General features: G+C 51.2%; 5 protein-coding genes across 5 annotated transcripts; 3 read left to right on the top strand and 2 right to left on the bottom strand.

Annotated features, from left to right (window-relative positions):
* Positions 1-1380: 1380 nt before the first annotated feature.
* Positions 1381-4174, bottom strand: CkaCkLH20_04618 (uncharacterized protein; the record flags this gene model as incomplete). The annotated part of the gene is made up of 4 exons (XM_038887337.1): positions 1381-1637; positions 3015-3306; positions 3376-3926; positions 3997-4174. 4 exons carry the CDS (start codon positions 4172-4174, stop codon positions 1381-1383), a joined length of 1278 nt encoding a protein of 425 aa, XP_038747503.1.
* Positions 4175-7139: 2965 nt separating this feature from the next.
* On the top strand, positions 7140-8751 carry CkaCkLH20_04617 (cellulose-binding protein; the record flags this gene model as incomplete). Its single annotated transcript, XM_038887336.1, has 2 exons — positions 7140-7556; positions 7630-8751. 2 exons carry the CDS (start codon positions 7140-7142, stop codon positions 8749-8751), a joined length of 1539 nt encoding a protein of 512 aa, XP_038747502.1.
* Positions 8752-12765: 4014 nt separating this feature from the next.
* On the bottom strand, positions 12766-14277 carry CkaCkLH20_04616 (uncharacterized protein; the record flags this gene model as incomplete). Its single annotated transcript, XM_038887335.1, has 1 exon — positions 12766-14277. The coding sequence occupies one exon, from the start codon at positions 14275-14277 to the stop codon at positions 12766-12768; it is 1512 nt and encodes a 503-aa protein (XP_038747501.1).
* A 2009-nt stretch (positions 14278-16286) lies between these two features.
* CkaCkLH20_04615 (uncharacterized protein) lies at positions 16287-16754 on the top strand (the record flags this gene model as incomplete). The annotated part of the gene is made up of 1 exon (XM_038887334.1): positions 16287-16754. The coding sequence occupies one exon, from the start codon at positions 16287-16289 to the stop codon at positions 16752-16754; it is 468 nt and encodes a 155-aa protein (XP_038747500.1).
* A 702-nt stretch (positions 16755-17456) lies between these two features.
* CkaCkLH20_04614 (uncharacterized protein) lies at positions 17457-17693 on the top strand (the record flags this gene model as incomplete). Its single annotated transcript, XM_038887333.1, has 1 exon — positions 17457-17693. The coding sequence occupies one exon, from the start codon at positions 17457-17459 to the stop codon at positions 17691-17693; it is 237 nt and encodes a 78-aa protein (XP_038747499.1).
* Between the last annotated feature and the right edge of the window lie 28 nt (positions 17694-17721).

Raw genomic sequence — 17721 nt, 5'->3', positions numbered from 1 at the left:
CCACCAGCATATCTTCTCTCTTCGTGTTGATCCCATGATCGATGGCCACACGAATCAGCTCGTTTACCAAGAGGCGCACCGAATGCCTAGAGATCCCGAATGGAACCCTCATGGGATCGGTTATGGAGTCGTCGAGACGTCCGTGGAGAAGACTGCCGGTCTTGATCTCGACGTCGATCTCAACCGAACTTTCAAGATAACCAACCCCAATTCTATCAACCCAGTCAACGGCAAGCCGGTGGCCTACAAGATCATGGCACCTCCGTTCCAGAAACTGATGGGTGACGAGGAAAGCTACAATCACAAGCGGGCCGAATTTGCCGACCACAACATCTACGTCACAACGCACCGCGATCGGGAGTTGTACGCAGGTGGTTGGTACACGAACCAATCCCGTGGTGGCACGGGTGTGAGGACATGGGCAGAGCGTAATGAGACGCTATCTCCCGAGTCTGACATCGTTGTCTGGGTTCAGTTCGGCATTAACCATGTGCCCAGGATCGAGGACTTCCCCGTAATGCCGGTTGAGATTCTCAAGGTTCACCTGAAGCCAGTCAACTTTTTCGATAAGAACCCTGCGCTTGATGTGCCTCCTAGCGAGCAAAAGTTCAATCAGAGCACGTTGGTGGAGTCAAAGAAGGTCAAAAGTAGTGCCGAGGAGGGATGCGGATGCGATTCCTCTGCCACACCTAAGCTGTGAGCAGCCTCGACGCATATGTTCAGTATACTTTAGGACATTCATTCATAGCTGGATTTGGATTCGAAAAATCAAGAAACGTAATGAAACTTGCATAATTCCCATCAAACGCGACAGACAGGACAAGATGCTCAAGCTGGCATTGGTCCGAGGCTCTACGGGTAAGAAAGACCTGTCAAAGTGACAGGTAGACTTTTTCTTCAGATACAATTGTACTACTTGCTGGACTGAATGCGAGGCCTTGCAAAGGCATACCAGTGTCTTTGAAATATCTGCCAACATGACATAAACAGACTGTGCACAATCATGTACGAATACTACTGTTCTTGCAGTCACGGACTCAGAGATGATAGAAAACTAATCAAATACTTGATTCTAGGGTTTCCCAGGACGATTCAACTCCATGGCGTATTCATCATCAACAGTTACTCCGGTCGAAAAGAACGACAGAAAGCAGGCTCGTCCAACCACCTCTCCATGCTGGCGTAAAGAGACGAAGTGTCTTCTCCACTGACTAACTTGACATCAATGTCGTATCCCAACATGTTCTGAGCCGCACCAAGGTATTTGTATCCCAAAGGATACTTGGCCAATATTTCATCGGTGAAAGTCGGCATTCTCCCAGTTCCGTCGACGGAAACAACCTTGTCTTTCTCGTACACCAGCTTGACGAACACAGCTTTCTATTCGTGTCCGTCGTCAAAAGTGGTTTTCTCGCAGAAGAACATAAACCGGCAATCGCAGTCGATATCATACTCGAAGCCTTCGGGATGCTTGAAGCGCTGGGTGATCGTGGCCTTCATCTTGCCGATGGCACGATTCGTTTTGGGGTTGAGCTCGACAAGAGTACCGCACTCGCGGTGCATGATGAAAGCACCAGACTCTTTTCCGATGATTGACAAGCGGATGAAGTCTTCGATGGACTGCATGCCACTCCAAGCTAGGTATTAGGGAGCTCTTGTTAGCAGAATCTGGGTTTGAGAATGGGTGTGAGGGCAGGGATTGGAAGACGGACTTGTCCAAACGTAGGCGTCGTCAGAGAATATGGAACGGTAGTTTTCCCATTCGTTCGCATCGCGATAAACCGGCCACCCTTTGCAGAGCTCTGACACGGCAAGACGATCGAGGAGTTCGGCAGTCGTACCTCCTGTGTGAGAATATTGGCGAGTGTGAGGATCAGTCATTATGGTGCTTATGTAGATAGAATGGGTAAGAAGCTGTGGCTTGGTTGTTAGGGTGAGCTGACGAAATGATAGATGCTGGAGAAGACGTTGTCGTTGGGGGCAATTTGAATGACGGGTCTAGGTTGGAAGGGTTCTGATTTAAAAAACATCTTGCAGATCTTTATAACTTTTGATCAGTCAAGAGCGCTGCATCTCATCGTGCCCTCCTTCAAGAGGTTCCAATGAGTGACCCATGCCATCTCTAACAGGCCGGTGTTTCGGCATTCCTGGAGCACTTGCCTTCTATGGCATCCATTGATCGCGACTGCGTTACCAGACGGGCATGAACTTCATTTGTGCTGGAAGCTGCGGGAAGCAACATTGCGGGAGACCTTTTACTGCAACTTCGAACACTTGGAAGCTTCGACTTGGATACCTGGCATGGACTTCCACATGCATTCGCTTGTGGCGAGTATCCTCTGACAAACATGCACTCGCCTTCCCCGTTGTCAACTTCCTGGGCAAGATTTCATTCCACCATTTCTCTAACTATTGCGCAGATGCAGAAAATGGCCTCAACGCTTGCTCCAGAGAAGTTGATAGCATTAACATCTTCCATCTGCAAATCTATAATCTATGACGTATTCCAAACAATGTTCCTGGTATTTTAATACCATGATCTCCACAGAAGTCCTTGAAGAACACCCATATTTCTATTCTTATGACCAGTCTCCGTCATCTGTGATCTTTTCTCCGCGCTCGGAGAACGCCAGGAGCTCGCTCACCGTCCAAGGCTGGAATATATGGCCAGGAGGGGTGTTCGTGTTCTTGAACGGCTCTCCGGTAAGAACATGGCTAGCGCATTCCGCATAGTTGTCATAAGCGTACTCTTCGGGATTATGCTGAGAAACCCATTTGCCTACTTGCTGAAGGATCGAAGAGGGATCCTTTGCCGCCGCATCCCAGTCAGTATTATGGAAGTTCTCTCTGTTCTTGAACCCCATTTTCTGAGCACATGTAACCCGCTCAAACCTGTGTATTAAGGATCAGCCACCAAAACTATGACGGTATACATGAATGCAAAAGTTGAAGACTGTCAAGGACGAACCTAAGTTTGTTTTGAATTCTCAGAGCTAGAGATGCATCTTTCTTACCACTGCGATGAAGCAGAGCTGCAAGGGATATCGCATCTTCCAGCGCCATTGTTGCACCGCTCGCTGAAGTCGGCAGAAATGTGTGAGCTGCATCGCCAATTTGAATAACCCTCGCTTTGGGGGATATCCATTTCTCTCTGGGATTCCGCCACATAAGCTTGAAGTCGACTACTCCGTGTTTCGGGGCCACTTTGACGAGCTCTTGCAACCACGGTGCCCAGCCTTCGACATATGGGAGAGCATCTTTAGGGTCTGCCGGCTTCGCCCAGTCTTCCGCTGCATTTCCATCGTCCTGGACTAGTCAGTTTCAATTCACGAATGTTCAAGATATGCGCAAGAACTGAAAGAGATCGGGTATTACCTTATGCGTGAGCATCCATATCATATCCTTGGGTGTCTTTCCCATCACGAGGTGTGCACCAGGACCGAAGAATAGGCGGCTGGCACACTCAACACCACCAATCGCCTCAGCAATGAGTGGGTTTGCCATCGCCAACTCGACTGGGAATGTGCTTCGGAACACGGCGAAGCCTGAGCTGATGGGTTCTTCCTTCACGCCAGTGACTAAACGCCATGACCGAGACCCAATGCCATCAGCAGCGACGGCAATGTCGGCGGTCAACCTTTCACCGCTTTCAAGTTCAACGCCGGCTTGATCATCAGTTTCGAAATAATCGACCGCCTTGGCAGAGTAGCGGATCGGTATGCCAATACGCAGCGCGTACTGATGCAGGAGCGAGTGGAACTCTGATCGACTCATCCCCAAGCCTTCCCCCAGCTTACCGATGATTTGGCCATCGAACTTGTACGCATCGTATGATCTGGGGAACGGCGTCTGGTAACAAGCCTCAAGGAAGCCAGGCCAGTGCTTCATGGAGTGCAACACGGAGTCCCCGATCCCAATGATATCTCCTATGCAATGTGCTCAGTTTGTATCCTGAGAGCCTTGGTATGTTCAGTCCAGGGAGAACGTTGCGCTTACCGTAGTCATCGAAGTTCGGGCGTCGATCAATAATGCGAATATCATAACCCTTCCGATATCCTTCAATAGCAAAGCCGAGACCAGCAATTCCGCCTCCAACCACCAAGATTGATAGGCCGGACAATGACCGGCGCTTGAGAGACTCAGTGTCTGCGAACTGGTTTGCGAGGGAGCCCATGTTGAAACTTCGGCATGAAAAGGAGATGGCGAGAAGTTGGAATGAATTAGTAAAATCCCCATCAAAGTGTTTAATAACGTGTAGGAACTGCAAACTTATACTTGTGAATGAGTAGAACATCTACGGCATCTATGGCTTTCCGGGCAATTCGGGCAAGTTGAGATGCCGATTTGACTGTGGGCCAGGGGCCAGCTGGGATTTTGACGATCCTCGGAATCGGGAGGCTTCAAGGTGCCGGTTCCCAGCAGATCAGCGAGCGAATAGACAAGTCTATTTTAACATCCATCGATTGTCGATTTTGAGCTCGATTCAGTACTTTATGTTAAGAAACACGCAAGAGACAGACGCAGAATAACCTTAGCTCATTCTCATCTAGTTCTCCCCAAAGAAGGAGTATGTTGAAATGGTCTATTGGCACAAACAGCGACAGCAACGTGATGACTGACTGCACGTAGATAAATCTTCACCGCTATATATGTTGACCTTGGGTGTCCGTCATGTCCGCTCCCCTGATTCATGCAGGAACCTGTCACAACGTCTCCATTGAAAGTAGCATCTGGTGTTTGGAAGTTCCTTACTAAGCGGGAGTTCCTCAACGACCCGCGTCAACTTGTTCATCCATGCAACTTTCGTTCACGTCGGAATCCTCTGCGAAAGCAGCATTGTGCCTACGACCATTGCATGGCCTAGTTCTCGAGGCAAGACTCTAGCTGGAAGCAAGTTCCTCGCGCACACAAGCCAGCTCGAGCTTTCCCTACGCTTTCCTCGTTTTTGACAGAGTCTTCTTTCTCTGCTTGATCATATACGTATACATCGTGTAGGAACCTCCATAGCAGTTAGTTTCAACGTGCAATCAGGCCGCTCATTACACTTACCTGGGATGTACAAGCATAAACAGAAATAGAATATAGGTGGAATAGCACCACTGATGCGGCTTCCTGGTTCGATGGCCTGATACAGAAGCCACCATTCAGACGCAATGCCGATGGGGTACAAGGGGTAAAACAAAGTATACCTAGTTCGAGTCAATATCAAGTTCCCATTCCATTTACTTCGCTACTCCCTATTGGCAGATCAACTCACCGCAACCAGACAAGACTGCTAGAGGCTTTCCCATGGAGATTCAATGCCAAGTACGTGTACCGGATGGTATCAGCAGTAGACCACGCCAACACAAGTGCCAGGTAGGCATGAGAGGTAGCTGTACTCTCTGGAAAGCTGAACCACACCATCCAGACAATGATAGTGCGTGCAACTACCTGAAGTGCCGTAGTTCCAACAGGTGACTTGACTAGACCTGGATATCAAACTTTTGTTAGAGCTAAATGTCTTATCAACCGTATACCTGTACCCGTAAGGCACTCACCAACAGCAGCATGCACAACTTCGATTAGCGTGAGGGTCTGAACCCATCGCGCTCGAGGTTCCGTCGCTTGAAAAATCCCAATCTGGCCATTGGGGATATTTTTCACGGCGCCGATGAAGATTGACGCCCATAGGCCTGCGAAAAGAGCGTTGTAGAGCGTCAGGTACATGACTCGCAGTCCCTGCGAGGGGCCACCGTTGCCGCCCGCCTTGACGTCGGCCATCTCATCCAACAACTTTGAGGTCGGTAGTCGGTAGGTATCTCTCCGAGTTGATGCGCAGAGGTATTTAGCTCGATCGGAAACTCTTCCAAGAAACCCATTTCTCCTGCCAAGAGCCCCGTCCGCTGACTAACGTGAACTCCACCAGTTGAATGAAGGTGCCGAGGCACAACGGACGGCCAGCTAACCCAGTCTGGATGCAAAGCCGATCGCTCGTCGCTTCACCGAGTCCACTTCACGGAGAAGCTACACCGAGACGGATCACAGGGCTGCTACACTGCATCTTGTGGATTGAAACGAGGGTTGAGGGAGTCCTCACGAGACTGTTTGGCTTAATTCAAATGCGAGAAAAATTCTCTTCTCTTTCACCTAAGCACGGCAGCTCGTTTAGATTCTCCAATCCTGTTATGTCACAGTCAGTGTAGGATGCGAGAAGAAATTAATGGCAGTAAGAGACTATAAACGTCATGATCTTCTAAGTTCGTAGCATATACAAAAGGCAAATCCGTTTTCCTCAAAAGGGGAATACAAGTTCACATATGTACTGTCAAGTGAAAGTATCACCGATATCATGCTGGCCGCAACTCTCACTCAGCGCGAGCGAGAGAACAGGCAACACGAGAAATCATGGTAAACAAAGCCGCGTAAAATACGAAAAAGGGCACGGAAATTCCGAAGGAAAAGCCGGCGAAACCCATGTGAGCAGGCGACCAATGTAACGTCACCCAGCAGCAGCATGCGGGTTCCCCGCAGTCTGGGGAAAGGAGATCGCTCTCATGATCCGAATCGCGGGGTCTCTAGCCACTCTGAGAGGTTCTTCGCTCAATTACTTCCTATTGAGGGAGTTACAGGCACATTCAGACTGCGGCACAGGAACTGAGGTGGTGGAACCATTTTCCGCATATGACCTTACTGGCATTCATCAGCGTCACTTTGTTTCTTTCGGCAAACATCCCAGACGGAAGTAGACAACATAACCGGCGGGACCAAGAGGTATAAGTAGGAAGATTGCCTTGTTTGACCATGTCTGATTGTGCCGAATGCTCATGATGCACCTAGCAGAGGGAAATCTGGCTCACAAGCGGCAGATAGTCCGGCATGTGTTTTCAGGCCCTCTGTGGATACTGCACTTACCCAAGTCCTCGGTCCCTCTACGGATGTTTCTATGGGGAGATTACATGACGCATGCACGAAATAACCAGTATCAACGATGGTAGCATGGGGGTAAACATTTCCACTTTCGTCGCCAGGACAGTGAATCTCTCCTGTTTACCGGACATCTTGCTTCTGCAAGAAATATAAGTATGGAATGAAAACACTCTCCCCATCGGCTCTTTCTTCTCCCCACCACCATCGGACAACATTGCGAAGTTGCAAAAATGGCCAGACTTCGCTACCTGCTGTACGCCCTGGCTGGGTTCTTGACTCCCGGAGTTTTTCAGCATGTCACTGCTGAATCAATCCAATGCAGCGCAGACATGACATCAACTGCCAACGCCCTTAACGGATCTTCGTCCTTCACTAAGCCCCGCGTTTTCATCCTGTCAGACATCTTGAACGAACCAGATGACTCAATGTCACTGGTTCGTCTGCTCGTATACTCGAATGTACTCGACATACGCGGTCTTTGCGCCACCACCTCGAACTTTTTGAGAAATGCCACTCATCCGGAGGAGATGGAGAGGATTGTTCAGGCATATGGAACCGTCGTCGGCAATCTCAACCGACACGTCTCTGAAGAATTCCAGTTCAGCTCCTCCGACAAATTGCTGTCTCTTGTGACTTCTGGGCCAAAGGTGAGCAACGTCACCATCTGGCAACGTCATCTACCTTGTAGGAAGGAAAATTTACTAACTTCATGGCTTCTAGGTTTACGGAATTGAAGCTTTGAATACTTCTCTCAGCGAAGGGGCTCAGCGACTGATAGACAGCCTTGAAGAGTCCGAGGAGCCTTTGCATGTGAGCATCTGGGGAGGAGCAAACACCCTGGCTCAAGCCCTCCAACACATTCATTCAGAAAGCACGTCCAGCCACGCAGCTTCTCTGCGGTCCCGGTTACGGGTATACGCCATTTCTGATCAAGACACAACCGGCACATGGATACAAACTCAGTGGCCGGACATCTTTTACGTCTCCAGTATGCACGGTTTTACTGAGTTCGGGTCCGCGACTTGGCTAGGAATGCATTTCGACGACAACGGAGTCGCCAACGTCACCAAGACCAGAGACACATGGGTTACCCCAAACATCCGCGTAGGTGCCCTCGGCGCCGTCTACCCGAAGATTGAGTTCGGTCTTGAGGGAGATACTCCAAGCTTTCTATGGTTGATCCCCAATGGTCTGTCTGATACAGAGTGGCCCGGCTTAGGAAGCTGGGGAGGTCGATACACTCGCGTCGTCAACCTAGACGGCTTTAACTGGTACGCGAATGCGGCCGATGCTGTAGCACTTCCCGACGGAGGGCAGTATTCGAGTGTCCAGGCAACTGTCTGGCGCTGGAGAGATGCCTATCAAGATGATTTCGCTGCTAGGATGCAGTGGACGTTGGATCGGAACGTCAGCGAAGTCTCCCACCCACCTTTGCTGAACGTGAACGGGTCTTCGGGCCCTGCTTCCCTGCAATTCCAACTTGGGGTCAACCAGTCAATCATACTGGACGCGGGAAAGACTTGCGACGCCGATCATCCCGAAGATCTAAGTCAGCTTGACTTCGAGTGGTTCGCATACCCTGCTCCAGCGGGATACAATGTTGCACAGCCTCTTTCTATCCGAGCTCTTGCGCCTCCCCCTGGAACGAATGGGACTCTTGCTCTCCAAGAGGCCGGATTTACGAACGTCACACTCGGTTCTAGAGTCGAAGTCTCACTCACAGACCAAGTCAGTGCTTTGGTGGATGGTCAGGATTTGTCTCTCATTTTGCAAGTTCGCACGACAAGAGGGCCTTACCCCATTCGCCGTTACAAGAGAATCGTCATCAAAGTAGCACCGTAAAGACCTCACTATATGTTAAGCATATGAATCAACCAACGTTTCAGAATGCATTCAGGAGTGCCTGTTCCGATCGTGTAAGGCGGCTTCAGTTAACATACTGCATCGCAACTTGCTTTCTAGTCACCTCTGCCGTATCAAACCAACATGAAAGCCCCATGTAAGTCTTAGTCGGTTGAAGACATCCAACCTGCTTCCGCGTCACTACGTGGTGTCGTATGTATCGGGAACGACTGATGGGCTAATCGATGACACCTTTAGTTCATTCCGCAATATCACCGTTTCTTCTCAGGTTCTACTCTTCCCTGGGCGATAATGTTGATGAGGAAATATTTTCTTGGTCTCAACCAGGCAGTAAGTTTTGATCATCTTTATGTGTGGACTATCACGATACATGCATGTAGGAGCTCCAACAGCATTCCCAATTCTAGTTTCAATCCTAATGGATAAAGTGACACAAGTACCGGCAGAAATGTTATCAGCAGTGGGCTCGACCCGGCTAAAGTTGTATTCATAATTAGAATCGCCCGAGGCGACTTTAACAAATAACGAGCGACGTAGGCAGAACGGATCGTTCTTTGGATTCACACACTTTTGCTCGAAGATCACTGGCCCACGCGGGTGAATTTCAATTGATGCACAACCGCTGGATGCCAGACCAGCTACACAGGCGCCTCCCTCCCCATCATCTCAGCGTGTCCTTGAGCCAGCGAGCCCAGTTTCTCATGTGCCAAGTCACCACAGCGCAGCGCTACTCAAATGATACATGAACAAAAAAGAAGACAATTGTTCTTATCTTGATTTGCCATTGTTCTAATCGCGCGTGGGTCTAGGCGTTCCCAACGGCCAAGCCAACAGGGGTTGTTTATGCATGTTGGTGCAGGTTTGCAGTCGACGAGCTCTGATAGGCCCCGGACGCAGGAACCGAAGATCCGCGAAGTATATATTGACTTGCCCTGCGTCTCAATTTCTGTCATTCACTGGGCTCGTTCTCTCTTTCTTTAATCCACCGCTGTGGAGCCCGATGGTGACATACGACCGTCGTCATGTCCCAACCACGGGAGGATTTTGAGGTTCAGGTCGCTGTCGACGATGAGGTATGCCAAAAACGACTAACGGTTTGCACGACTTTGTCTAATTCAGTTGATGTTTTGCTGGTAACAGGATGAAGGCCTTGGCAGCGTAAGTTTTCTCCCCGAAAATCATCCATCGCAGATACTCACCCATCGTCATGCAGAGCATCGCTTCTGCCAGCGGTAGTCTGCGCGCCTCAGTGATGGATTATCGTCGTGAAAACGGTCGGACATATCATAGGTACAAAGAGGGCAGTAAGTTCAATTCATGTGAGAAGACTCTCACTCGCGTCATTGGTTTCTGAATAGGTGCAACAGAATATCGATTCCCCAACGATCAAGCGGAACTCCAAAGACTTGGTAATTTTTGATGCTTCATCAACAGTTTGAAAATCAATTCTGACGATATTTCCAGACTTGGTTCATCAACTGTGTCTTCTCATGCTGGACGATAGGCTCGGAACTGCCCCGCCGTGTCATAAAAACGCCAAGGTTGGCCGCGTTCTTGATGTCGGCACAGGGACGGGCATCTGGGCTATTGATTTTGGGGACGAGCATCCAGAGGCCAACGTTAGTGGGGCTCCCTGCCAGATCTCTACGTCAGCAGCGTGTGACTCGCACGTCTAACACAACGAGACTTTCAGGTGTTAGGAATCGATCTCTCTGCATCTCAACCAATTATGTGAGGAGAGATAACAGCGCCAGAGAGTCGCTCATTTGCTCATGGTGGCCTTTCAGGATACCCGGTAATGTCAGATTTGAGATCAGCGACGTCGAAGATGATTGGACGTACTCGCAGCCTTTTGAGTACATACACAGTCGATTCATGACATCGAGCTTGAGCAACTGGCCTCTCTTTTTACGTCGATGCTACGAGTAAGCCATTCTTATTTTTGCCCTCTTGCAAACCTTCGGACGCCTTGGTGCAATGATGGCGGCTGTGGCTAACCCTGTGTTAACCAAAGTAACCTTGAGCCTGGTGGTTACCTCGAACTCCAAGAGACCGACATTTTTGCGCGTTCTGACGACGGCACTTTGAAGCCTGAACACGCTCTGAGTAGATGGTCTAATCTTCTGATGCAAGCATCGCTCAGTCTGGGGGCACCGTGGGTTAATGCTCCGGATTTAAAGAATCTAATGATTAAGACTGGGTTTGAAAACGTGGAACTGAGCATGTATAAGTGGCCAACAAACATGTGGCCAAGAGATATCAAGTTTAAGGAGCTTGGGGCGTGGAACCACGAGAACTTTATGACGGGCCTTGAAGCGATAACCATGGCTCCCCTTACGCGGGGCTTGAATTGGACCCCAGAGGAGGTGAGAGACTTCCTGGTCGATGTTCGATCAGAAGGAGAGAATCCAAGCATTCATGCATACTGGCCTCAGTAAGTCGTCCGACCACATCGTGATGAGTTAGTTCTGCGTCTCATATCATTAGGTTTTGCATCGTTGGACGCAAGCCCTGGAAAAGTCACAATCGGGCATGAGTTTCGGCCTGAACGGAAGTGGCCCGTTTCATTTCATGACTTGAATTCAGAAAATATTTCTGTCAGGCTTTCGGGGAACCTGGTAGAATTCGACATCAAGTCGCAGGAGCGAGCGTAATAGAGGCGCAGGTTGAAGAGTGTTGAAGCATACAAAGTCTATCAAAAGTTTTACGTTCATCAAAGATAATACGAGCCTTTTGGCCTTCGCCACCACAGCATTCTTAGCTACTTCTCCACATTTTATCGAGCCGCCTTCCAGCCAACGAGAAACAAGATGCAGCAGACCAAACTCACAACAACAGGAACAGCCCATGGTAACCTATACCGAGGCTTCATGCCATGACAGTTACCACAACAATCCAGAGGGACCCCCTTCTCCTTTGGGCCTTGGTCTTGTCCACCCTCATCGTCCTCCTCGGCACCCTTCCCCATTCTCGACCTCAACCCAACAGTAAGCCAACGAGGCGACCTCGGTGACCACCCAGAGGCTCCCGACATCGTCGCATCAATAGACTGCCAGGCACCGTCGATATCTTCCCCGTCGAGCGGCGTGCTGACAGGGGTGCGTGGTGATACCCGCCGATGGAAAGCTTCAGACTGCGCCAAGCCGAGGGGGTGCACGTCTCTCGCGGACTCGGGGCTCACGGGAAATACATCGAAACCCTCAGATCGTCCGCTGGGCGGCGTCGGCTCGGCCGGAGTCCACGGCACCGGAGTCCCAACCGGGACCCGGACGGGACCGGTCTGGTGTTGGCATGACCTGTGTCGGGGAGTTTTGATGGGCGTCGGAGGGCCGGCACGGTTGCGTTTGCGGGCGAGATGGTCGTTTGGCTTGTGGATGGCCATTGCGAATCTCTTGGCGAAAGCGCCGGGGGTGGTAGCTGGAGGTGGAAAGGCGAGAACCAGGACGGACTATGAGTGAAGAGTGTACGTGTTCTTGGAAATGCGCTGAGGGCTGACTTTATACTCATCCTGTGAGATATCAAGGTTGTGTTTGCCGCTCGTACGACTGCTCCCAGTCTCCGCTACAAAGCAAGGGCAGCTTTGATGCCGTGATCGCCTGAGGTTTCCTCTTTCGGTGCCCTGCGAGTACATTGCATCAAGGGGACAATACTCGCTTTGTGCCGTCTTCGATGAGCTAGGGACCGCTCGAGCCAGCGGGTGAAAGGCATGGTATAAGGTCTGGTGAAACCAACTAATACATGACATAAAATTGGCGGCAGCTCATATTGTGTCTCGATCGCTGTGGAGAAGTTTTGACGTTAAAAAGCATCACAGGACAAGTCCACGAGCCACGATGTAAACTCGAGAAAGATCAGTGAATTTGTCAACTACAAAGTACTAGCATCCAAACGCCGAACTGCCACAACCAGATGCGGCCTCCCGTATCTCGCACACAATCGAAACGTCTGGCTGGTGGCTCTGTGTTTGGCCTCAGAGACAGGTTGAGGCAAAAGCTAAAAGTCGAACAACTGCTGCTCAGGGTTGAGTTTACCACTCGGAATGCGAAGGTGTTCCGCTCCGAAGACAGGGTCCAGGTTGATCGGGGCCGGCCATTCCCCAAGCGGGTAGTTGTCACCGCACGCAATGCATCTTATAGCTCTGCCGCTGTCTACAGACCTCTTCTTTCGCTGAGCCTTCATCCAGCAATTCATCCCGACGTAGTGACGCGAGGGGCACCTGAATCTGACGGCAGCGTGCGGTTCCCCAGGGTAACTCATCGCTTCGATGCAAATCAAGCAGTCGGGCTCGTCCAAGGCGTCGAATTCTGCCCTGGTCAGCGGGACGACTGCGCGCTCAATGGCTCGCATCCGGGAATCCTCGTCGCTTAGTAGGAGGTCGCGATTCCGTCGCAGGTGATACGCGGTGTTTATGTTCTCATCCTCCGCCGTCCAAGCTGCTCCTACCGACGGCGTGGTCAGGTTGTGGTGGTTGAAATGAGGCATGCGAAGAGTAATGTGGTGCAGCGCCCTCTTAGTACCTTCGTCAAACGTCTGGTCTCGTGAAAGCAGATTTGGGTCGGGCGACATAATGATGGTGTGAACGCGGGCAATGGAAGCGGCGCGGTCGGGAGAGAGTCCTGAATCCACTGTCAGGAGAGAAAAGATTTTATGCACAATTTGCCCGCGGAAGTCCAACTCGTCGGCAATCTGGCAGTCGGGTAACGGAGTTTGTGGCGACATAACATCGTTGAAATCATTGTACCACACCTCTGGTCGACCCCAACTGAGCCAACAGTTGGCTTTGAAACTTTGCCGCATATGCATCTCCCGCTGTTTCCAGTCCCATGGCTCTACAAAGAAGTCAAGGACTCCAATATCTCCGATGGTTGTTGGCGCCTTCAAGTGATTCAGAGCGCTCAGTTCGGGCTGTTTCTTCAGACGATCCCCTATAAATCGAAAGCGTGGATTCTCCTTTCCAGGAAACGGAAATTCCGCTTTGTTGGAGGTAGTTTCCTGCCATTCCCAGGGTAAGAGGTAACATCGGGCGATGACCTGACGTAGCGCTGCGCTGATGTTGTGAAGCTCGGGGTGCGTATTTGTGTCGGAGCAGTCGCAAAGGTTCCCGTTGTCGAAGTGGTCCTTGTTGAATCGGCAGGCCAGCTCCTGCTTCACTACTGGATAGATATCACGCTTGGCGTCATCCGGCGTTTCTGGCCATCTCGGGTAAGTTGATACTGCTATAAGCGAACACATTTCTCGAATGTAGGATTGTTCGGCGCGATGTACTGCTTCTTTGTTTTCAGCGGGCGAGTACACAACGGCCGATGGCGCGACTGTGGGATGATGCCACTTCCCGCTGCAGTTGTGGCAGGAAATGTTGTAGCGTTGCGTCATCTTGGGAAGCGCGCCATCTGCGATGCAGTCCACGTAGAAGGGGTTCGCGCAGCGGACGAGGTATTGGTGAGTATGGGTCACGGTCGCACCGTTCTCGACGCAACTGAAATGCCTGGTGAGAAAGAAGCACATGGCCGAGTTGAATTGACAATTTGAGCCGATGGCTTGAGATGAAAGAAATAAGACTCGAGGAAGCCGAATAACAGATTTTCGACGAAGTCTCAGGAGCGATGTGGTCAACGTGAAGTACCATAGTGAAACACTCGAATCATACCGTCCACGTCGCCCGATAAGTACTCGGAAGAAAGAGACACATTTTGGTGTTTTGATCAAGAAGCTGAGCGAAACAAATAGAGCAAGCTTTCATGGAAACATGGTTGAATGACTTGAAGGTAGGCTCACAGACGAAAGCAATGCATTCATGGTTCGCCGGTCGGTGGTCGCAATAAGACATCTTCAATGAAGCTGGGTACCGATTTAGACGGATGAATGAATGAAGAAGAAAGCAAGAAAGAGTATTCGATATTGACACGGGCCCATTCATTCAGTCGCCATGAAAGCCATGCCAGTACGACTCGGACAGTCTCGGCAAACTGACAAAGGCCGCAGCTGCAAGTCATTGTACGGATACCGGGGAAACACATGGCACTTGCCCTTGGTATCCGGTATCCCTCGAAGCCGCGACCGTTTTGGCGAGACGAAGCGAATGGAAGCGTCTTCTGCCGTTATTGGAGGGTTGGTGCCCAAAAGCGTTGGAAGCGAGGGTCTGCAGTTCGCAGCTGCAGGCTGGATGTCATGGTGTACGTCGACTGGTTGGGAAAGCAGCTGCAGACTCGCCCTGTCTGTTCGGCAAAGCAATCTCCATTGAGGATGAGGAAGGGGAAGGGAAAGACCATTGGGCTCCCACGGAGGGAGGCGAGTGAAAGCCTCTCGAGTCGACAATTGCAGGGACGCAAATGCAACCATCCAGCGGAAGGAAGCCGGTGCTTCCTTGTCGTGGTGGTGAGATGATGAGGGAGGATGTAGGAAGGAGAAAACGCAGCGACGGCAGAGTTCAGGGCCACACTTCAACTGCTGCTTAGTCATGCTCCTCAATGGGTGCGGTGTCTCAGGTGCAGCTGCTAACTTCATTCCCTCGACACTTTTCCCAAGATATCAACTACCCATTTTCATCACATTCATCATGTTGTTTTCACCTCAAACGCATCCGCCATCGCTCCCAAGACCGTGGACAGCGACGCTCCACCGGCCCATCAAAGAAGCTTCGACTAGATCCGGGCACCTTGACGTGTCAGATCCCGCGATGGATGCCCATCGCACCCTGTACTATCGCTTTGATGCCCAACCAAGTCGCAACGACTCGAGTCTTTGCTGCCAGCAACATCGTCATTTCATCACTTATCAAAACTACCATCGCTAAGAAATGCACTTGGGCAACTAACAGGCAGTCGATAGGGAAGTAATACGGCAGTGCTGCCATTACAACTGCTGCAGTCAACCCCAAGGCATCAACCCATTGCAGCTCGATAGCCTCACCTGACATGAATGGCGGACCTCGTCTCCCCACGACACCACCAAATTGATCCCCCCAGCTTGGGTTATGAGCGGCCCGACGAGTGCGGGAACCGCTGCATGAGGTGACCATGGTCACGCCTTCAACCAACCCATTGGTTTAGCTGCTGCATACAGCCCGCATAATCGTTGCCAGCCTGCCTGTGCCCAGCTGCATCTCGCTCTCCTTTCGACCCGGATATGCACCCTTACACTCCCTCCACCTCCGCATTTGCTGCTCAGTATTACTCTTGCATGCGGCCTCCCCCTTTTTCAACCTCTCAGAATCATCGTCAAATGCTCATCAACTTAGACAAGATGCCAATGGACGAGCATGGCGCCCATCCATGTCCACGTGCCGGCCGTCTCGAGCGCAGCTCCGAGGTTAAATATGCCTCACGACCTTGACTGGACATCGTGGAGACGTCTTTGTTTGTTTTCTTCTGCACCCGTCATGTTTCGTAATGTCCCTTTCCTACACTTTCGGCGTCCATACTTCGTGTTTCGTTAATTCTTCCGCTGTACTCTAACCTTTTCATCGTCCATCTTCGCCTTGTCCAATTACACCACCAGCTTCTCTTCTGCCCTGGATGTATATCCCACATTCCCAAGCCCGAACCTCCGGGTCGGACATTGAACGACGCTCTCCCCCGACTGTACGTTGGTCGCAGTTCGAGGCACCTGGTCACTCGGCCCTTCTTACCAAGAGACAGGTTGGAATAGCCGGAGGCAACACTACCAACATCACGGTCGGCGTCACAGTCGGAGTGGCCATACTCATCTTCATCCTCGGAGGGGTTGCCTTCCTCTACTACTACAGGCAATCCCTCAACCGCATCAGCCGTCGACGACGCCGAAGTCGACGCCACATATACCACAAGACCGTCAGCTCGAGGAGCTCCAAGAGCTCAGCTACTGACGGCCCGCCGCCGCCGCCTCCCGGACCTCCTCCCCGGGGTCCACCCTCGGCGCCACCTTCCGCAGCTCCCCCGGCCGACCCTCCTGCCGACCCTCCAGCGTCTCCTCCGCCTGCCGCTGCACCCGCGGATAAAGAATAAAACGGACAAAGCTGGGTGGTTTTCGAATAGCAGCATGCTGTCCCAAAAACCAGAATGTTTGTCAACATGGCCGGCACACACAGTGCAACCCACTAACATACTCTTAGGCCTTGTTGATGTTGTACACTGACGTGATGTAAGTTAGGATGTGATTTGGTTTTGGGGTTTTCATTCAGCGGGAGTTTGCGGGTGTGAAGCAACGGCGATACCAGGCGCCAGATGAAAACAGCCATGTACAGTCGATTGCGATGTTTTCGGTGTCTTTGCAAGCTAATTGATTGCTTCTTGGTCTTTGATCTTCCACGCTCGAAACCGTCCCTCCCTTCGCGATAAACAAAGAGTATAACGTCTAGCAAACGCATACAACACCAACTCCAAACGCTCAAACAAAGATGTCTATTCCCAGCCCATCAGCGTGCCACTCCACGAAACCATTCCCATCGAGGTCAATGACCTGTCATCTCGTTCTCACCCAACGGAATCGGCCCATCATCCGCCGCCTCCCTCCTTAGATTCCGACTCGCCGGCTCAACACCACATAGCGCATCGAAGAATGAGTAACAGCACTCGTTACACGAAGCCTCCCTGTCACCGTCAGGATCGTCTTCTTCTGCAAACCGCGCTAAGGGAAACGCAGGGTGTAAGCCCCAACCCACCTCCAGCCCTGGATCATCCTGCGGCCCAGGCCCGGGCCCGTAGTCGATGAAGTCGTCGCCCGGCATCCCCGTCCCTATACCAAACCCCATGCCCATGCCCATGCCGGCCACAGGCGCCGGAGGTATCGGCATCCCCATCCCGCCATCGGGCATCTCCATCGGCGGCATCGGCATGAACCTCACGGTTGTGGATCCATCCCCAGCCGAGCGGGTAGACTTGCGTTTGTTCTTCGAACTCTTCGGCTTGGGTTTCTTCTTCGTCTTTGTCTTCTTCTGCTTCTGATGATTATGGTGGTGGTGGGCATGTCGGT

This window comes from Colletotrichum karsti (genome assembly GCF_011947395.1).
Source record: "Colletotrichum karsti strain CkLH20 chromosome Unknown Scaffold12, whole genome shotgun sequence".
NCBI lineage: Eukaryota > Fungi > Ascomycota > Sordariomycetes > Glomerellales > Glomerellaceae > Colletotrichum > Colletotrichum karsti.
This window is presented reverse-complemented; position numbering and strand designations above follow the sequence as displayed.